This window comes from Sinocyclocheilus anshuiensis, unplaced genomic scaffold (assembly GCF_001515605.1).
Source record: "Sinocyclocheilus anshuiensis isolate Anshui unplaced genomic scaffold, SAMN03320099.WGS_v1.1 scaffold1495, whole genome shotgun sequence".
NCBI classification, from domain to species: Eukaryota; Metazoa; Chordata; class Actinopteri; order Cypriniformes; family Cyprinidae; genus Sinocyclocheilus; species Sinocyclocheilus anshuiensis.
Window position 1 is genome coordinate 375,405 of NW_015558671.1, and position 22,686 is coordinate 398,090.

The 22,686-nt window shown below is 37.4% G+C and overlaps 2 protein-coding genes across 5 annotated transcripts in view; both read right to left on the reverse strand.

Annotated features, from left to right (window-relative positions):
* LOC107681240 (whirlin-like) overlaps nt 1–13,168 on the reverse strand; it is a 56,014-nt gene extending 42,846 nt beyond the window's left edge. For both annotated transcript variants that reach the window (XM_016477474.1, XM_016477473.1), the window contains exon 1: nt 11,865–13,168. In XM_016477474.1, the coding sequence (XP_016332960.1) occupies nt 11,865–12,593 (729 nt within the window). In that variant the 5' untranslated portion in view covers nt 12,594–13,168. The remainder of the gene's footprint in view (nt 1–11,864) is intronic.
* Nucleotides 13,169–16,895: 3,727 nt separating this feature from the next.
* LOC107681242 (NADPH oxidase activator 1-like) overlaps nt 16,896–22,686 on the reverse strand; it is a 16,720-nt gene continuing 10,929 nt past the window's right edge. For all 3 annotated transcript variants that reach the window (XM_016477479.1, XM_016477481.1, XM_016477480.1), the window contains exons 5-16: nt 22,072–22,206; nt 21,745–21,852; nt 21,340–21,399; nt 21,184–21,221; nt 20,917–21,055; nt 20,620–20,688; nt 20,046–20,124; nt 19,585–19,664; nt 18,294–18,448; nt 18,042–18,147; nt 17,297–17,420; nt 16,896–17,213 (exon numbers count right to left, since the gene is read on the reverse strand). In XM_016477479.1, coding sequence (XP_016332965.1) covers nt 17,107–17,213; nt 17,297–17,420; nt 18,042–18,147; nt 18,294–18,448; nt 19,585–19,664; nt 20,046–20,124; nt 20,620–20,688; nt 20,917–21,055; nt 21,184–21,221; nt 21,340–21,399; nt 21,745–21,852; nt 22,072–22,206 — 1,200 coding nt within the window. In that variant the 3' untranslated portion in view covers nt 16,896–17,106. The remainder of the gene's footprint in view (nt 17,214–17,296; nt 17,421–18,041; nt 18,148–18,293; nt 18,449–19,584; nt 19,665–20,045; nt 20,125–20,619; nt 20,689–20,916; nt 21,056–21,183; nt 21,222–21,339; nt 21,400–21,744; nt 21,853–22,071; nt 22,207–22,686) is intronic.

The window sequence follows — 22,686 nt, forward strand, 5'->3', positions numbered from 1 at the left end:
TCCCCCGACGAGCCGCCACTGTCAGCCAATCAATATTGTAGTGATGTCATTTTTACCACTAGCTTCAGAGTTATTATGCTGCCTTCAAGTACAGCAGGGAAACTTGTCATAATAAAGCCCAAATCTTAGGTGCATGTCACACATTCAATTTGAAAAGATAACACGAAAGTAGCCTAAACAAAACAAGCGAATACTGTATATAGTGAACATTAAACCCAAAAATGACTACATCCGAATTCAAAATGATTCATTTTTATCCGTTATGTACACATGGTATCAGATGTGTTTGTGAAACATGAAGCAAACCATGAAAGACAAGTATCTAACTTTACATCAGGGGTATATTCCAGAAAGCAAGGTTAATTTACCATCTGCTTAACCCTGAACTCTCGGTGGATTAACCCAAACCTTGCTTACTTGAATTATGTTGGTTCCAAAAACGCGTCCGGGAGTAAATTCATTCAATCCAGAGTAAGTTCCTGGTTAACACGCAAGACATTCTCAACAGAGCGATGAATCGATGAGTCACTATGGAAACGAACGCTAAGAAAAAGCGTGCCATACTACTTTCTTCTTCTTCTGTTCAAAGGCCGTTTGCATACTTGGTTCATATCGCCACCTAACTGGTGGTTGTGCAATCATTTTTCTTTTTTTCCGTTTAATCTTTAATCCTTGAGAATAAGAATTATATTGTTTGTTTGATGCTAATTATAGAATCAGATATGTATTTTTATTATGGAAATACATTATAGAAAATGACGATTCATGCTGTGTGAGATGATAATATAAAATGAAATAAATATATATAATATAATAAATTAAACATTACCTTGTCATAATAGTGTTTTATAATTTATACAGATATTATATATATATATATTATATTATATTATATAATTAAAATATTATATATTATACTATATATATATTATTCTAATATATTATTAGAATAATATATGACCTTATATTACTTATATTAGTGCTTTATAATTAACATATCAACCAACTATATATATATATATATATATATATATAGTATATTACATTTACGACTCAGAATGTTCTGTAAAAGATGGCAGATTTCAAGTCAAGTACTTCCAATGGGTGTTCCTAAAAAAAGACTATAGAGCTACATAATTAATACAAAACGTGGATAAAATAGTTCAGAACATTTTTATCGTTGTAAGAATGTAATAAGAAATGTTCATATTTAAATCTCTTACTATTGATCACAGACTATGTGATATCTGTGTGATAAGAGACACATTAGGTGTCTTTGGGGTTTTTCTCTCATGAGAAAAATAAAAAAAGGGAAAAATAATTGAAATGTCGAAGAGATCTCATTTGTGATATTACATTTTCAAAAAATGATGATAACCCGGAGATTTGACTACAGATGTGGCCCGTCCTCTGGGCTTTATCTGAGCTTATTCTGCTCTCAGTCGGTCTCCTTTTTGCATATCAATCATCACAACTGCAAATTAATGGAATCTACAAACCGGCTGTTAATATAGCACAACTGTACAGGTATCCCATAATACTGTACAAACTGCAATTAATGATGAAACACTTTGAATCTTGCAGGTGACTTTTCAGGTTGAAGTGTAAAGAGATACCATAAAAAGCACTGTAATCCAGTTTTACGAGGATTAATAATTAAACACAATGTTTTCTGTCGCAGTTTCAGTGTCCTAGACCACAGGGATCTGTGGACAGTTTCGGAACAGCCCGTAAAAGCTTCGCAATATGTGCACTACCCCCTGAAGACTTCAGACCTAGAAACACCATTAAACAGTAAAAAGAAAAAGTAGGTCTGAAGCACACCACTGAAAAAAAAAATTTAAAGAAAAGACAGCCTTCACTCTTTAACATGAGAAACTTTTTTGAACATACATCTCAGCCTTCCCTCTGTCAGATTAGCTTATCGCTAAAACACACTGATGATGCTAAATATCTTACATAAAGATCTTTAGGGACATCAGAGCACTAAACCTGCCATAAAAGAGCAAATCTTAAAACATTCTGCCTCATGTGATACATCAAGCTCATGCTTTTCATTCTTTCCTCTCAGTTTCATTTCTGTACCTCAGCTCATTTGTCAAGCCTTCAAATGTTACTCATTCTCTGTAAATCTGGATAGAGGACTCATATTGTGTAGAAGGAAGGGCAAAGGACTTTTCAAATTTCATGACCCATTCAGAAAGGAAAAGGTCGTATGCCTCAAGGGAGGCACGAAATGATCTCACTTGAAAAGTTTGAAGGCAGCAAAGGTAGGTGAGATAAATATAAACATGTTATCTCTGTTTGCAGAGAAGGTTTACTGCATACAGTATGTTCATTTTCAGCTGCTGATAAATACAAAAAGTTGCAAACATGCCCAAAAGGAGCTTATAACACAAAGCAACTTATTTACTGTGAAGTCTGAAAACAAGAGAGACTTGTTTATTTCCAACTCTCCACATTCTTTAAAAGAAGAGATTTGAGGATCACAGAGCATTTGAGTCACCTAGGTTGCCAATATTTTAATTTGCTTGTTTATTGTTCCATTAACTGTGGAAACGCAGTGTGAAGACAAGCAAATAAAAGACGCACACTCCATTAAAATACCGATAGCACCTATTACCGTCAGTATAAATTTTGATTTTAGATGTGTTCAGTACACGGTCACATAACAGCACTGGAGAAAAATGGTATGGCTTCCAAATAAGAATAATAATAGAAAAAAAAAACAGATGCCCTAGATGAAAAGCTCATTGCTCTCCTCTGCTTTTCTTTAGGATTAATTATTTTTAAGCATAGCTCGCACTCTAAACTCGGCAATGAAGTGTATACTGTACTTACAGTCACTTTGACAGTGAATTATTGCTTTCTAGATATACACTGTCATATGTACCCTCTAAAAGTTAATAGGCATGTCTAAAACTTAAAAAAGGGAAAAATAATATTGAGAAATATTATTTTAATTTAATTCAAATATTTTAAAAATGTAATTATTTTTGTGATGGCAAATCTGAATTTTCAGCAACCATTACTCCAGTCTTTGGTGTCACATGATCCTTCAGAAATCATTCTAATATGCTGATCTGGTGCTCAAGAAACATTTCTTACTATCAGTGTTGAAAATAGTTTTGCTGCTTATTATTTTGGGGGAAACTGTGATACTTTTATTTTCAGGATTCTCTGATGAATAGACAAAGAAATCTTTTGTAACATAATACATGTTTTATAATCACATTAATGTGTCCTTGCAGAATAATTTAGTTCTTTCTAAAAACAACAACAAAAAAACAATGAAAAATATTTCTGACCCCAAACATGCATACTTGTATACATTTAGTAAATACTGGTCTCCTATGGGAATAAAAGACCAAAATATTCATGACTCATCATGCACTACACATTTTTGTCCAATCAACTTCTCTCAAGAATGAGAAACAGCACTACAGTGGTCAGAAATTAGCCAGTTAGCATCACTCCCTGCTAGATGGTATAGCTACACTATTATGCTAGCAAAAACCATGTTTCCCTATTGATAGCTATTTAAAAGTAACAATATATTCTGGCAAAATAAAATAAAATAAAAAACTACCAATGAGATGAATGGAAATACTGGAAATACGAATGGAAATGGTTCTCGCTCTCTATTCAGGTTATTGTAAGACCTCCTTGTTAGCACAGGAAAGAAGTCTTTAAATCCATGCTCTCTTTTTACAAATTGTACTGCCAACAGACTACTTACAAAATTCTTAAAAGAATGTTTAACTAAAGCTAAATCCACTTAAGCACTTCTAATCCACTGTAAGTCTACTTAATCACTGCCTAACACAAACTTTCTCTGTCTCTCACTTTTTGTACATTCACACTGCATATAACACATGACCACACAGCTCTGCTACAAATGTTTTGTATTAATAGAACTGTCAGTCACTATAAACTCAGGAAGGCTCTTCCTCACCTTTTCGTTCAGCTTTTGAAAGCAATCTGACAGGCCCAAGACTGGATAACACCCCCAAACTGTAAGATAGTTTAACAGTGAAATGCACCACTTAGAAAATGCACATCAAAGCATTCAGCTTTCACGGATAAAAAATTTTAACCAAACATTCAATTCAGAGAAAGCGACATTCATTCAGGCAGGCGACTGAGAGTTTTTTTTTCATCTCTGTTTTGGGTTAAAAAATGGGTTACAAAACTGGTTTTGCAGAGGAACATGGAATTGGCTGGGTTGTACCATAAAATAAGGTAAATAAAAGGCCAGATCAATTTGCTGTCACCTTCCATATGCATGGAGAATTACCTTTGTCTACCATTTGCAATTGCTCTTGTAGCTTCATGTCTTAAACTCAGTCATTTCGATTCAATTTCAATAAAAACAGAGCTACTGTGCATCCACATGAACAAACTGTCATCTCACAAAAACCGCTGTGCTTCACTGTTGATTCACTGACATGATTCAGCGCAGTAAATGCAGCATATGCACAGCCAGGCACTTAGTACAGATGGAGTATATGTCACTTCCAAGGGCAGCAGTCAGACACGTTCTGATACCTTGAATCGGACGTCTACGTGTTGCGAGATTGATCTAATATCTGTCAAGGCCAGCAGGCAGCAACAATAGTAGACAAGTTTACCAACTCATCAGTACGAAACCGCTGTCCTCACTGTGGTAATTGCTGTTTTGGGGCTTGAATAGAGGGAGATCAAAGTGAAGCAAACATAAACAGAAAGAAATTTAAACAGGCAGCCAAGTGTCACGACAGAGGTCGAACAGTAGCTGGTTGCAGTGCTTCATTTCACAGCATTTCAAATTGTTCTGGTAGGTAGAGCTTTATACAAAGAGCAAAACAGCTCATCAGTGAAGCTAAAGATGATTAATGCCTCGCACTTCACAACAACTCAGTCAGCCATTCTAAAACACCCACAGTTTTAATTACACAACTTTGTAAAGCACTAATGAAATAACCGACATTTACACTACCAGGCAAATTTTTGGACACACCTTTTCCATTATTACTATTTTACACTACCATAACACAAATGGTAGTATGGGAATTATGCAGTGACTAAAATTATTAAACAAACTCAAAATTATCTTACAATTTTCTGAAGTAGACACTAGTTTAAAAAACTCCTGGCATTTTTGTGGTCTAACTCATCAAAAAAATCAGTTCATACCAAGCTATAATCATTGACATGACACAATCATTAATGATCATCTGTTAAGAAATAATATGCATATCTATCTGCCAATTAATGGCCAAAACATTTTTAAAATTGCATGACAGAATAATGAAGAACAAGGTTTAAGGTATGAGACAGAGTGAATTTGTATTCTAAATGAGTGCAGAGTGCGACAGGGTGAGATGTAGTCAGTCATTCGCCAGGGATAACAGGAGGCAGAAGAAGAGACAGGGCACACAAGCCAGCAAACAAGAAATCAACTAGTTCATTCAAACCCAGCAGGAAGGCCAGAGGTGTGTGCACAGGCAATCTATGACCACAAACTACAAACGTTCATGCTCTACAAAAAGGTAATTACAAAGAACAAGTTAAATTCCCCTAGTGCAGACTCAGACTCACTGTGTTATCGACACTGTAAAAAAGTTAAAACAACTTAAACTGACCTAACTAAAAATAAGGCAACCTATTACAGTCAATGCTAATTTAACGCAAACAACTGAAAACTTTAGTTCATCTAAAGAACTTAAAAATACAAACCTTATTCTTTCATCATGTTTGATTTTGATTTTATTATTTGCATATTAAAACTAGAGACAAACATATTACCCTGATAGGTAAATATATTAAATCCCAGAGTTGCAATGAGATGCACATATAATTTTACACACAAATCTCAAAAACAGTGAGATCAACAATTGCTAATTCAGTAAAAATATGAACTCTGAACCATGCTAACATCTAACTAACAGTAACAACATCAACAGCAGAATAAATTAAGCCAGTAAAATGAAAAGCAATAATCTTTTTTTTTTTTAAATAATAATTGCCACATAATTAGGTCAAGCAGCAAAGCATGCCGGGAACTTGATTGTTCTTTCTAAAACTGTATGTTCAAAAGACTCAGATTGGACAACATTTGGACAGATTTTGAACAAAAACGTACGCATCTATTTAAGTAAGGTCACTTTTTTTGTAAGTTGGATTTTTTTTACAGTACATTTTTTACCATTCTCCAGTGGAACCATAAAACAAGCATGTGTTGGTAAATAATGTAGAATAATCAGACTGTCAAGCTTTAATGTTCATACAAGGTCTTGCATTAGAAAGAAGTTATTTATTCATACTTATAGTAGGTCTGTTTTGAGTTTTTGTTTTTGAAAAGCACTTTGCAACATCATGGTGGTCTACGCTATTCTCTTTCTAGAAGCCTCTCAGCTAAAACTGAGGGAAAAAGAGGTCTCTAATTGACTCTACATCTATCGGTTCCTCCGGCATCCGTTTGGCCTTTTAAAATCTCCATGACAGTGCGGCAGATGGACTGTGTAAAACTCCATTCCCATCAACCTCTGCCCCTCCCCTCTCAGTATTGCTCACTCTCCCTCCCTTGCTCCAAGCTATGATAAAAAACCATCTCTCTTGCTTTGATAAATTGAACCATTTTATCTTTCACCGACCCATTCTGTCTTTGATGATCCTCAGTGGTCGGAAAACAAATCAGCTTTTCATTATTCTGACACTTACATAACCACAAACTCTCTCCCCACAGCATTATCTCTGACTCTGACTTTCCCTCTATACGTTATAAAATGGTCAATGTGCATCATGGTGGTGAAAATAACAGTGCCGTTGAGCTCTGTTTGTTCCAGAGCCATCAGATGTGGAGTGCACACTGTTTTGGGCTTCACATGACTAGGGAACTCTCAGTGCTTAATGCTAATTCTACTGAAAGAGATAAATATAGGGGATCAAGATAAGACTTGAAATACAGGAGAGTACAAGCAGCTGCGTCACCATTATTCGCATTGCCGGCACAATTTGTCATTGAGAATAATTACTTAAGACTGGCAGGTCAATAGGGGCGAGACTCCGACAGAGAGAGCAGACGATGTGACTTTGCCTGCTGTACTTCTTTGTCAAATCCCCTGTTATTCAGCAGATCACTTTAAAAACCAATGAGCAAAGCTTTAGTTATGTACATTTAGATGACTGAACAGGATTTGAGTGTGTTTTTGCTAGGCTGTGATCCCTTCTATCGCATCTAAGAGTAATCATACTAAATTGGAGTATGTGAAAAGTCAATTCACGTAGTGATTAAATGAAATAATCGAATCCCTGGAGCTATGATTTATTGTTACCCACCCATTGACGCACCTTATCACACGCCGAACTCTCTGTCAGAACTAATCAAAGCTTACGGTTGAGGCAGCTTTGAGTGTGTTCTCTGGCTTAAACACTGTCTGCTTAATTAACGGCTTTTATGAATTATTCAGGTCCTAATGGGAAGCAGAATGGATCCAATTAATAAACGAGAGCAGGAATCCCAACAGGAGTGGCTCTGAACACCCCTATTAGCTTAGCACGCAAACAGGAACTACGGCAATTAACGTGGAACAATGATGCTGGAAGAACTGCTGGAATTCAGATAAAAAAGGATTTTACCATGTAGAATAGTGATTAGTCTTGTCAGGCTGAATAACAGTATTAGTCTTGTCACATAAAGAACTAGTCACTGGTCACAGTGAGAGGAGGAACAACTGGTGACTGAATTTGACCAAGGTTTGTGTCATCAAGAAGGTACCAAAGTTCTTTTAGGCACGTAAACAAAATAGCCTCAAGTGTAACTATCTGTATATTCTGCTTTGTTTCCAGATTTATGTTCATAAGATATTCAGTAGCTACTTATTACATTTGAATGGACGGACATTTTGACCACAAAGAATACACACATTTGCAACTAAAACAAACAATTATTTGCATTGCAGACTGATGCATTATTATTTTAAAAAGCTAGTAGGGCTGCACAATTAATTGAAAACCAAAATCATGATATGGCTTAGGGAGATAATAACATCGCAAAGGCGGTGATGAATAAAAAATAAATATATACATATCAGTGGCATGCAGTGGTGTTCTGAAATGAGGAGGCAAAGTCCTCACATTTAAGTTTCCCCTTCAGGAACTCGAGCTGCATCGAGATCGCTTTGGGAACGCCCCTGCGTGACCGCGTTCTGAAGCACGTGTAAAATCAGTCCAATGGAGCAGCGAGACGTCACGAGCGGGGTGACGTGAGCGCCAGGAAGTATAAAAGCGCATCCGGCAGACTGCAAGTTAGCTTCTGCTCTTCAGTAGCGCTCTGTGTATGTGTCAGTCTATTTACTGTTGTCTGTCAGTCCACAAGCATTCAAAAGAATATATCAAAGTCTAAACTAATATCTATGGCGAGCAAACGGCATTACAGACGTTGTGTGCCTCCCTGCCCACACTATCTGGCAGCGGGTGATACACACGCTCTGTGTGATGTTTGTTTAGGAGCGGAGCATGCACGGTCAGCCTCGTTCCCTTGGGGAACCATGGTTACATACGTAACCTAGAGACATTTTTTTTTATTAGTAGTAAATGTGAATTCATGTCTAAGTCACATTTTCTTGGTTAAATAAACAAAGTATAAATCTCATCATTTTAGTGTTTTTAAGCATTTTACATTTATTCCAAAATAATAACTCAAAGCAGTAACAATTTTTTAAAAATATATTTAATTTAAACAATTATATATTTTATTTATGAACTGATGTTCAGCTGTTCTTTTTCATAATAAACTTATTTCTGGAACATCAGTCATTAGAGCTTGGTGAACTGGTCAGTGGTCACAGATGCGGAGAAGTTCCTTTAATTTTAATAAGCTGATTTCTCACTAAAAAAAAACCTCAGATCATGTTTTCAGGCCATTTGAAGTTTGATTTTGACTTGACAAAATGGTGATGTATATATATATAAGTGTGTGAGTTGTTTACTTGCTTTTTTAATCAGTCTTCCCATTAACGCCATTATATTGTTCATTGTGACTGATTCGTGAATGCAGAACACACACGAACACAAGAGTTGGGATTTATCGCATGAACCAATCACAGCCAAACATAACCAGTCATATCCAATCATATCGTATTGATTGGCATTCAATAGGCATTGCCTCCTCTCACGTGACTTTCCCCCATTCATTCTCAATTACCCCCCACCAAACCCACCGCAGGCTTTAGGGTGTCTGTTAAGACTCAATGGGCTCAGGGGAGGCGAGAGAGACGCAGTCTCCCGCTGTAACTGTACCTGCTTGGTGTTGCTGTTGCACAGATTTACTTTAGAAAATTGTGTGATTTATATGCTTTTTGTCATATTTTGTAATATTTGCATTGTTTTATTTTCGTAGTATGAATTTTTTTTTCATCCAAATTTTTCAGGACACAGTGCCTCCCATGCCTCCTTGGAGGAAATGCTACTGATTCATATATAATAAAATAAATATATGTACTGTGTGTTTTACAGTGAAGTGGAGGACTGCATTAATTTACATACGAGCAGCTAATGGTGCTCCACGAAAACTACATCTCTGCATCTACTCTGTTTCAGTTGCTTATAGATTGCATTTGGGAACCCCAACCATCTTCCCAAACCTAAAGGATTTAAATGCTCCCTATGGTTTCCCACCAAAATGCAAGCTTTATGGTTTAAGGTTCGAAAATGATGACATGGATATATAAATACCATAAATATTAGTATTATAATTTTGCAGTTGTACTGTTGAAAAAATGTAGTTGTTATTATTGCATTATTTTCTTATACTTTTTAACAGTGAATTACTACAACAGCAATATTTCTTATTTTAATATTTTATTATTATTACAATTAAAATATTATTATTTTTTTAACGCAACCTAGAGCTTAAAAACAAACAGATTTTGAAATCACAATTTTTCCAGAAAAAAAATTTCTCTAAAATCGTGCATGCTTAAAATCTTCAGTGTATTATTATGTTAACACAGATTAAAATGTCAATCCTGGTTGGCCAATTTGTAGGTCAGTCCTGTGAGTCCAGAATAAGATGCAACATGGACAAGCGTGCCTTAAAGCTAGAGGCCATGTCATCTTCCATAAGATATCATGTTAACAACTCTGATATTGTCAAATCAGCTTAATTCACACCTCGGCTTCATAGTAAACTTCACAGGCAATGTGAGACGGCCAGTTCTCACCTCAAACATCTTTATTTAGAAATGCTTACAGGCTGGCACTTTGAGTAAGCATGGTCAATCATTTTTAATCCCTCCATATGGAACCTGCAATCAAGACAGACTGACTCGCTCAATCAAGCTTCACAAATAGACGTCAGGCCCTGAACTTCCGCTATATAAAATACAATATTAATGTAATTAAACAGCTATACTTGATACTGCTGGTGTGATTGACAGAAAGCAAAAACTGTCTGAATAGTTCCAAGCCAAGTGTAGCTGATACAGGACTGAGCTTCCATGCAACGATTTGACTCACATTGTTATTTGCTCTGTGCTTTTTTTAGTTTGTGAATTCAATTCTGACAGGCAAACAAGACTGTGACATGAGTAAGACAGGCAGTACAACAAAGCAAGGACAATACAAAAGAACGCTGCACTTCCCTCAGCAGTCTAACATGAACGATTGAAAAATAAAAAATAAAACAAACACAGAATGAGCCTGCCCACACAGACAGTCAAAGAGAGAGAGTGAGCGAGCAAAGAGGAGAGGAAAGTAAGAGTGAGGTGACTGCCTGTCATTGCTCTTCTTCTGCAAACTGTATACGCTTCAATTGTTATGTAACCTATGATTTAACTCTCAAATCTAGAACTAAAATTAGAGATGATAATAGATTCCACCACAGGCAAATCTCTAACTGGACGTTACAGTTGATAAAACATCATACTTCCAATTCTTTTCACAATGCCTGAGACCAGCACCACAGATCCAATGGGGCGTTTTGAGTCAATTATCCAATTTCCTGAAATTACCTTTGGACACACATGGGGAATGAGAGCAAATGTGTTAAAAAAAAAGACCAGGATTAGGACCATGTGAAGAGAAGAGAGCAAGTGAGATGGTTTAGTCACACTGCCAGTGGCCGGGTTGGGGTTGAGGCCAAAAGTTAGTGCATAGTACTGTGTAATCAAGTGGGCAAGAAAAAAAAATTAAAGATTGATTTGAGCCCTGCTAAAGCCAGTAACTCTGACTGGGACTCTGGCCAAAGATTTTTCTGCAGGGCTGTGACTCTGGTAAAGGACTTTACAGGATGAGAGGAGGAAGGGGGAAAGCAAATGGGGCTGTTTGGTACAAAAAAGGAGAGTCAACGCTGTAAAAATGAAAAGACCAACTGGGGCTCCTCACACTGCCACACTGACAGATACCTGTAAAGCAGCGATTCCCCACCAGAAGTATGTGCACCCAACGAAGTAGAGATTTAGATTTTGCTTTGTTGAAGTTATAAAACAGAAATTATCGGAAATTAAAAGAAATTTTTTTCTTTTTTTAATTGTTTAATCATTTTTAACAGGACAATATGAGGGCAGTCAAACCATCCTTAATGTTTTTTAATACTATTATTCTTTTAGTTTGTATATATCTTTATTTATATTAAGTATGTCCCATTTGGTTTTCACTGGGAAAGTTTCTGCATGATTAAAAGAACAGTCAGAAATGGTAAAAGACCAACAATTACATATGCAAGTGCATCAAACATGTCCCTTATAACGGTTCTTCATTTTTTCAGTGAATAATTTCAGACTCAGCAGATCCAGAAAAGATTTCTTACGACGTGAAATGTTTAAAACACTGCCAAAAACACACGTTCACTCACACACACTAAGACAGAGATCACACATCACCTTTACTGCCTCTCCATGAGTGACCCGGTCAAACACCATGTTATTGACTTGCATGATCTGGTCTCCAACTCTGAGCCCCTCTCTCTCAGCGGATGATCCCGGCTCCACCAAAGACACATAGATGCCAACTCCATGCTCTGACCCACCCCGTATGCTGAATCCCAGGCCTTCGTGGCTCTTGCTCCTTTTCAGCGTAACTTGGCGGATTTCATCAGGCGCTTCCTGCATCAGCGCTGGCGCTGTCCCCTCAGCCGCGGTGCTGAAAACCAGAGCCTGGCGCACGGATCCGTGACTGGGACCGGCCTGCTCGGACTCGTGCAGAAAGTGCACGGAGGATGCTCCAGCATGCACGTTCGTGCTGCTGAGGTCTTCCGAGCACTCGTGCGTGACACTGGCTGCCAGCAGATCCGTCTTCAGATAAAGCCCTTCCGATGTGTACTGGTCGAACAGCAGCTGGTCCGAGCGGGGTATGACCAGGCGCAGCATGGGTAAGAGTTGGCGCTTGTTGGGTGTGTTGAGAATGACTTTGAGAGTCTGCACGAGATCAAAGACATTGCGTTTGGCGTGGTAAACGTTGAGACAGTGGATGAACTGCTCCCTTTCGAAGTCGTTGAGCAGCACGTTGAGCGCGTTGTGCAACTTCTTGACGTTAACGGAGAGCGCGCGGCCACCGGAGCCCAGGGAGTTCGCGCCCGACTTGAGAGAAGCGCGCTCCAGATCCGTGCTCATTCTCGGACACCTCAAAACCACAGGGGGATTTCACATCAGGCATTAGGAACAGAGCACGGTCACTGCCTCTTGCTAAAAACAGAAGCGCACCGCGATTCGTGCGTTAAACCTGTGGTGAGAGCAGCCATGCTGAGTTAAGTCTTCAAACTAACAACGCAGAATAACTAGTGCAATGCAGTTTCGAAACTTTTGATTATTAATGAAATTGGTTTAATAATCACTTTGAATAGTGGAAAAAGTACACGGTTCTTCCAAAGGCAAACAACAAACCCGAATTAAGTCCCGCGAGGATTTGACGTCCGTTATAGTGACTTTAATCCTTTTGGTAACACACTGTGCGATGAGAAACGGGTGGAGAGACGCGTCCGGCTCCGAGAAAGAAACAAAAACACAGCAAGAACGTTTAAAGTTTGGCAGCTGCGCTCAGAAGAGCAGCGCGTCTGGTCAGTGTGGCTCGCTCGGATTGCTTGTCGCTACTACTGAGTCCGTAGTGAGATACCTACACTGCGCTCTGGAGGAAATGACGCACGCGCGAGGCGCCTCTGTTGCTTAGGAACAAACAACTGTGAGGAACGCATTTGGACAAACTAAACCACATTTTTCCTGTTCGTGAGCTATTTTTAATGTTCAAGGCCCACCGGGCTATTGACGTTAATCAATTGAAAAATAAGTCGTTTCCAAAGAGCATTGCGCACTTAACGTAAAAGTTCTCAAAGGGAAACACAGTCGAAACCACAGCCACCTGATTTCAACTTTACACGAATGTGTCATAGGCAGATCCTCTCAATGTTATTCATTCATTAATTTTATTTAATTTTTTAAGAGATCATGTACATCCAGCCTGTCATTGTTTAAAAATAAACAATAGGGCGATAACATTATGACTGGCTCTGGCTGTCATGTCCCATGAAATGTTGATTTGATTTGTAATAAATCATTATCTTGTAGATTAGCGCTTATAGATTCTGCTCAGAAAAATAGTCTGGCCTAGCAACAACCCAGCTAACAGGAGACGTTCTCAGAGCGTTGGTTAACATTCTGTCAAGGTTCTCTAAGGTGATCATTCTTTCACATTTCATATATCTTAATAGAATGTTCATTCAAAGTTAAATATAAACTGGTCTTATATAAAGTTACGCAAAGTTTATACAGGTGCATCTCAATAAATTAGAATGTCGTGGAAAAGTTCATTTATTTCAGTAATTCAACTCAAATTGTGAAACTCGTGTATTAAATAAATTCAGTGCACACAGACTGAAGTAGTTTAAGTCTTTTCCACGACATTCTAATTTATTGAGATGCACCTGTATATGTATTATTTACATTGTTTATGGAATGCATTTGAAACATTTTAGTTGAACATTCGTGGTCGTCAAAAGTAACACTTCCATAATGTCTGTAAAATAATAAAATAAAACGCTCCCATAACCTAGACGTTTTGAAAGTTCAGAGAACATTTCATAATTTAATGGTAACGTTAGCAAGAAGTTCTTAGAACATATTTATTTTAGTTGACGAACACTGCAACATACTTATGATTTAATATTTAATTAAAAAAGATTAATTTATCAATCTGCAATGAAACATAAAAATTGTGCCAGTATGGCAATGGTGGAACATCCCATTTAGAGATCAAAAATATTTGACCTAGCAAAGCCACAACTGACCAATCAGAATCAAGTGTTCCAGAGAGCCATTAAATACAGAAAAACTTCCAGAATAGTAGTGACGTAAATACATTTTTCAGTAATGACTAATGAAAACCAAACCTGATTATGATTGACATTTTCCTTTGGAACACTTTAAAAAGAAATATCTCAGTGCAGATGTAATTCTGAAGGCCCTTACATTTCAATCTTACAGTTGATTTCTTATCCTAAGTTAAGACGGGGCAGTGAAAGCTGTTTTGAACAGATTTACAAAACGAGGGCAGTGTTTGGACACATTTATGTGTATGTGTGTGTGTGTGTGCTTTATTTGTAAGAGTTCCATTTATACCTGAAGCTCTCTAATCCCTTGTGTCTGCCTGGGAAAAGAGAGTAATATCACATCTAAAACACAGCTTTGCTCAAATCAGAGTGGTGTTGTGAGAACCCAACTCTCACGGAGGCAGTGTCTAATACTGCATCTGCTGAGAAAAGCTGCATAATCCATACTGCACATTCATGGCAGTCCATGAATTGTTTTAAACAATAATAATTATCTTTATTATGTAGGCTGTCTAATGTGCTCAAAATGCAACCAGCAAGGTTTTAGGTCAGTCTGTGGATTTCAGCTGCTGTGGAAGCTCAGTTAAAACACGTGTCATCCTCTAAGCTCATAAAGAGGAATTAGAAAGGCCTGTCAGCAGACATCCACAACCTACAGTTCACCAATAGTCTCACTGAGGGCTATTAATAAACTCATATGGACAGACTGTTGCTCCCTTTAAGGCTGTATTTAACCTCATCCGTTTCTGCATTGACCCAATCCAGTTTTAATGTAGTGCGTTTTACTGGCCCGACAGCAACAGTTTGAATTTGAAAAAAATTTGTTTTGCCAGGGAGACTGTATATATCGGTGCTAAATAAAATGATTAAAAATATCAATAATACAAATTAAACAAAACAGAGTGCAGCATAATAAAATAAACGTGACCATGTACTAAACATTAAAATAAATGACAGCAGCCTCAGTAGTTAAATGACTGACTTAAAATGATAATGAGACTAAACATCTATAGACCCTCTCAACTGAACTTTCTTCGTTCTTCCAGGTGTCCAACCCACTGATTTACAGCCCTTTAAGATGGTGACATTGCAGCAAAAGAGTCAAATTCATTGCTAATTTGCAATTACCGCTCTTGGCATCAGCGCATGGTGGCAGAAATTAATGAACAATTAATGGGCCTAAATGAGACAATAGAGGTGCTCATTGATCTTTATGCACTGTATAAGTGAATACACTTCAGCTGTAAGTCATGCATAACTATGACTCACTTACCAAAAGCACACATACACACTCAAAAGTGCTCCAAAATGTATGCCAGAAATTCAATTAAGTGCTAAAATACCAAATATCTTCCCTTGTCCTTTCTTTCTCCGTCCGTGTACACGTGTTTGTGAGAGTGATTTAATGAAGCTGTGTGGTTGGGTTGGTTTAACCTAATTTGAGTAACTCCTGTTCTCTTGGCTTAAAATTCCCCATGCACCATCATAGTTGGCTGTTTTCTGCTGTCTGCTTTCTTGATAAAGAGTCCCACATTATCTTTTGAGTACAGAGCAAGTGATGTACAGAATAAACAACTAACTTTTATGACCGGTTGCTCAGTCAAGGCCATTAAATTGCAGCCGTTGGCTGTGCTACACAAAGACCCAAATACAGTTCAGTTACAACTGACAGAAGCTTGTTTTGACGCTGAAACATGTTAAACTGTATAACTCCCTGACACTTATACAACAGCTCATAAACACGACGCCAAATTTCACTCTTTGACAAATAAAAATCCAGGAACAGAAGGTAGGAGGGGAAGAACTGATCGGTAAACGTTGGGTCAGAATGCGGTACGGCTTTGATTAATAGCAGAATGTTTAATGGGAATTGAGGGAAATGTGCATCACGCTGGGCTCTGCCAACCCCATAATTACAGCAATATAAAAGAGCAGAGGGATCGTATGCTGCAGTGCCATGCCCAAGTGCCCAGTCTGACAGAGCACACCACGCCATTAAACACTGCATTACAGATACCTCGCTGAGGTGTATTCAGCTCTCACTACAGGACAAGGGTGATTTAAAAGCCATTTTATGACATCTGACCAAGTCAGAAATAAAATCTGCCAGTGGTGTGTATTGTATGGGTGTGATGCAAGTTAAATCATCTCTTTTTGCTGCGCTGCTGTTCAGTTTGTATATGATAGATACCATGTCAGCTGCAGGTTAAGAAGAGGTGGGTGGCAATGATGTAAACTAAAGCTAGCATCCCATGGAGCATTATTTAAAACTTTGGATTTGGCCTCTAGCCGCCCTGTTTTGTGATCTCAAAAAGTACCTGAAATTCTCACTTTTCTATTAATATTAAATGAACTCACTCTGTAAGGCGAGCCAGGAGTTTCCAGTTGGCATCTAATTTAGACAGAATTTGGATGTTCTGGTACCATTATACGTAATACATTTCAGACATCTTACATTCCCTAATGATATTATTTTCCAGTTAAAAGCACTTAAAGACTGCTGTAATCTCATTAAGTAAATGGAAAAATAAATCAAGGAAAATGTTATTATGGAAAATTCACATTTAGAACAGGAAAAAAAAATACGGAGAGGAGGAATTATTTTGATTTCAAGTTTTAAAATGTATGCTCGAAAGTTATTGTGATCATGTTCATTGAGACAGCAGTTAGGCACAGACACATTTTGGCATGAAGATAAATACTATCATTTTTAACAGATGGACCCCTTGAGACTGTCGATGCACATGAGAAAGTTCTTATTCACTGAAGGCTAATACAGCCACTGTTGATGTTTAGAGGCTGTGTCAATCTGTTGATGCCCCACTGATGCTGTTTGTATCCCGATGAGCAAAACTTTGAGGGAAGATGCCGATATTTCCAGCAACGTGTCCTTCTAACCACTCATCATTCACTGCAAAATGGAAAAAATACTTGTCTTACCCCATCATTTGTGTGTAACATTAATAACAAAAAGATACCCCTGTGTTTATGTACCTTCACTCAGAATGTCAATTGTGTCGCCTTCACTGAATTCCAAATCCTCTGGGCCTTGTGCATTGTAGTCATACAGTGCCACCATCTGATAGAGAATGGCCCTGTTGGCCAGAGGTTCCTCGTTCTTGGGACAAGATGGAAAAAACAGGTTGCCAAAATATAAAAAATTGCATAATTTATTCATAATAGATCAAAGTTCATGGAGTTTAATAAAAGGGTAAAGCATTTATAGGTTGATTTCCTCAAATGGTGTAAACACTGTGACTGTGCAAGCACTAGCTCAATCACTGGCAGACATTTTTGGCAAGATAAGCTAACCAAACTAGAATTTTGCAATTCTGTTTGGTGACAGTAGTGGTACAAAAATTATATTAAAGGGATAGTAGACCCAAAAATGAACATTTTGTCATAATTTTCTCACCCTCGTGTCGTTGCAAACCTGTACGAGTTTCTTTCTTATGCTGAACATAAAAGATATTTTGAAGAATGCTGGTAATCAAACAGTCGATGGTCCCCATTGACTTCCATAGTATTTCTTTCCCTACTATGAAAGTCAATGGGGACCAACAACTGTTTGGTACTTCAAAATTCTTCATAATATCTTCTTTTGTGTTCAACACAAGAAAGAAACTTATACAGATTTGGAACGACATAAGGGTGAGTAAATGATGACAATTTTCATTTTTGGGTGAACTATTCCTCTAAGTCACCGATAGCTGTCAGTCAAAAATGACAATTAGTTTACCTGACACCAAATTTGGGCATGTCCGTATTCAGCCACACCCTCCAGGCTATCCAGTCTTTCATCACCATTTAGTGGTGTGAGTGCTCTGGTGCTATTCCTTCTGTGTCTGTGAGAGGAAGCAGTAGTATGTGTTAGAGATGGTGTGGGGGTTTGTACAATGGAAAAATGTGACCAGACTTCTAACATACTTTAAAGCTGGGAATTTATAGCAACTAAAACCGGGTCAAGGAGACTGCAGGTCTGTGATATTACCTGAGGCGAACGTTCATTGCAGGCTGTCCTAATTTCTCAGCGATTTTGTCTTGCAGATCCCGGAAAGAAGTTTCTAAAGGCACTTTCAGAGCCATGGTGTATGTATAGTGCACCTTGACTATGACTGATCCAGACTCCTGAGGTGAAGTTTGGGCCTGAGAAATTGGGGTGGGGGGGCACATCTGAGGTTACAGCAGAGACAACTGAGAGCTACATATGATCAGTTCACTGGAAGTGTAAGCCAAGTGAATATGAAGTTACAATACAAGAACTTGAAAAATGAAAGTATTTTTCCCCAATTTCAAATACCCCTTTTCCCCATTACAAAGTTCTATCATTCGCACAAGGTATTTGCATATTCAGATATAAGTTTTGTCACAAGGTAATCTGCCAGACAGTGGCCTCAAATAGTCCCCTTTTCAGATTTTTATCAGCTTTCTTTTGCTCCCTTGGGTGTTTTTCTGACTGAATCAGGCCAAATCAAAGGCCTGCTGCCTCAACACTCCACTCCACTTCATGTCTGAGTCACAAAACTCATTCAAAAGATCTCATCTCACAAAAGATCAACCATGACGGCCACTGCATTAATCATGCTCTGCTTCTATTTCCATCTACAGTACATTATACTGTCAGAAATGCTGGCTTTCAGGCTTGACAAATTGGACAGGGAGATAAAACGAATTTGCAGAAATATATAAGATACAAGCACAGAGGATGCAACCAAATATGTTAATAGACCTGGGGCCTTATTTATCAACAGTGGGTATAAAAGTTTCCATATTTTGTCCTTATATTTGCACACATTCCTACATATAAGAATAAGTTGGTAGATCCCACACTTTGCGTGAAACTGTTCTTATGCACACATCTGTGCATACGCACTGTTTATAAATAAGGGTCTGGTCTTTCAAACCTTGTTGAAAGACCACAAATCTGTTCCCTTTAATTCAATGAACAAATCATTTTAATAATTTAAGTTTATTGTTTCAAAGACACTTAATATTCAGTAATATCATTGATTATTGAACAAAACTTGAACTGAATAATGACGCTATTCTAAAAGCTTTTACACTTAATACTGTGCAGTTGCTTTGAAACAATCTCAACTGTATTAAGGGCTATATAAAGGTAAATTGAAATTTTTTAATTAATAGTGAAAAATTCTGGCAAAAACTGATTGTGTGGGTAAAATAAAACGTTGGAGTTTCCATTCTAAAGGGATCACTGCTTTGTCCTGCCACAAGGTCAGCATTCTTTCATCATTTTCAAGTGTGTTTCGTTGGTTACTCACATGCTGTGTAGGGACGCGGGTGGAGTTGCCGGTTGTAAGAGGAGTTGTGTGGGTAGCACCGGCATAGGAGGGGTGCCGCTCTACAGGAGAGAGGATGAAACTTACATTCTTCAGAATACCAGTACAGTCATTTTTGCTTTTTATTTTTAGGACCGTTAAAGGAGAGACAGGATATTGCACATAAATGGCACATAAGTGCATTACGCAACATGCTGGAGCATGTGCTGTATTTAAACAATGCCAGAGCACTTTTAATAATGACATCTATCAAATATTATAAAAGAGAAAGTTTAGAGATGATATTATCTTTCATTTTTTATGATAATATAAATATTATATTTCATATATATTTATGAAATAAAAGAAAACACACACACACACACACACACAACAACAACTTTAGTCATTAACAAACAGTTTCAGTGTGAATGCGTCTGTTTTATCTGAATTATTTTCTATACCTAATGAACGTTGAGATGGAGCTTGGGGTCGATTTGGGGGTTTTAGGGTTGGTGGATGTGGGATGCCATTGGCGAGTTCCTTCAAAGAAATATAAAGAGAAAATCACTAAATATGGTACTTTAATTCAGATATTGAACATCAGAGGCTAAAGAATAAGGTCACTGCTAATACAGTATGCCAAGCAAGGAAATGTAGATCCCTTTTTTGCTCAATTAATCATCACATATCTGGCAGAAGTGGTAACAAGAGGCTATAAACTTTTAAACCTTTTTTATTTTCATGATTGCTTTTCTTTTCCTTACAACGATACTAAAAGTAACAGTGTGCGGCGGCAAAGCGCAGTCTTTGCCAAATCTCTGTGGTTTGCAAAGTGTGTAAGCACATTTTTAGACTAGAATTAAAAAGCTTTTAAAGCTGTCTACATTCATAAAGCTCAACATACTGAATAAGAGAAAAGCTGGGTAAGACTTGGCAAATAACAAGACACTATTAAAAACCATAAAGAACACTCTGTGGGAAATGAAAGAGGTCATATAAGGAAGTTAAAAAACAAACAAACAAAAGGACACTTACAATTTGCTTGTTTTTACCCTTGTTTTTCTTGCCCATCGGTTCAAGCAGGAAATTGGGAACCAGACCTCTCTGATATTTTTAAAGGTAAAAGAGAGAAATATCCCAGTCATTATTCTATACTCGGTCAAATGTTTAATATCATATCACACTGATGATGCCACTTCAACTGCTTTTGTGAATGTCAGAAAAATAATTAGAAAGCGAGACTATGAAGTCGAAAAACATTCAATGTGCCTCCAAATCAAAACATATCCTCTGTAACAGTCCATCACATTCTAGAAAGAAAGAGTATCCCACCTTTCCATCATAAATGACGACTGCCAGTCCGTCCTTGTCATCATCACTGTACAAAAACACTTCTGCTCCTGCAGGCACCGTGAGCTCCCCTGACCCTTTTGCCACATATGCACTCTTCATTATCAAGTAACGAGAGTCCCTATGCAGGAATAACATATTCAGCTTAATTAGAAATACTTTGTGCTTAAATTTGGCATAAAATTAGTACAATATATTATGTCTGTGTATTAAGCTGGTCTTTATATTTTCTGTATATTGAATACTTACTGGCCATCTTCTACCTTTGGCTCATAGTACCCTGGTTTCTGCAGTGACATACATAATCAGTACAGTACAGTACAGTATCAGTACTAATTAGTTAGAAACCAAAAGATGGTGAAAAAAGCAGGACAACAGGTGTAGTATCACAGGTAGTAACTGTACCTGTGGTCTGAGAGGATCAAAACCTCTGAAGTCATCATTTGGAATCAAAGAAGTGATGACCTGAGAGAAGAAGAGTTTAATTTCAGTAAACATCGCTCAAGTAATAGTGTGGGGGGGGCTCAAGATAACGTAAAAATTATTGGAGTCAAAAAGGTTGAGCCACTGACTTGAGCATGTTACTTGAAACATGAAACGTTTGCATTTTTAATGTACTGCATACATGCCATTCCAATGTGTTTGTTTGTAATATTTGACTTTGGGCACATTTAGGTTTGTCCAGTTTTCAATTGTATCACTTCTTTTGTGTTTGAATGTCATATACTTTATTATTATTGAATTCTGCATCTTATAGTTAATTTCCAAACAGCTTTTAAAGCAACTGTACAGTGTGAAGATGCGAGTCACCTTAGCTTGACCCAAGAAGTCCCTCGGTTTAAGCTGGTCTACCTCTTGTTTCCTGGGACGGAACACTTCACCCTCAGGAACTAAGAGAGGCTCCAAAACCTCTCTCCTCTGGGAATAAAATTTACATTTCATGATTAAAATGGTCAGTGGAGTGTTGTCATCTTAAAACACAGACTGCTGAAATCATCACAATCTACTGCGTTCAGTAATACATTTTTAGTAAAAGAGCAATTATAATGCAGCGGGGGATCTCTTGCACTATGAGAGAAAAAAAAATTTCAGTGTCCTCTTAGCATTTTCTTAATAAAATGATCACATAGGTCTTACAGAAATAGCCTCTAGAGCTACGTCTATCAAGTTGCTCCGGCCCGCTCCTCTCTCCTGTGAGGCCGCTGTCAAAATTTCCCTGGCTTTGTCCCATTGCTGCTGTCTAGAGTGGACGGCTGCTGCATTATAAAGGACCTATGAGTGAAAAAAACCCACACAAGTTGTACACACTGTTTATTACATCATATCAATAGGACAATAAAAGATTATACACTATTGTTGGGGTAAATTATTATTTTTTTTTTCTGAAATAAATTTTTACTTTTATTCAGCAAGGATGCATAAAATCGATCAAAAGAGACAGTAAATACATTTATAATGTTATAAAAGATTTTTACTTTACTCTGTTCATTGAAAAATCCTTTAAAATTATCATGTTTCACCAAAATATTAAGCATCACAACTGTTTTTAACTGTGATAATTAATGTTTCTTGAGCAGCAAATCAGCATATTAGAATGATTTCTGAAGGATCATGGGACACTGACCAGTTATTTTAAATTGTAATAACATTTCACAATATTACTGATTTCACCGTATATTTTATCAAATGAATGCAGCCTTGTGTGTGTGTGTATGTATGTATGTGTGTGTGTATATATATATATATATATAT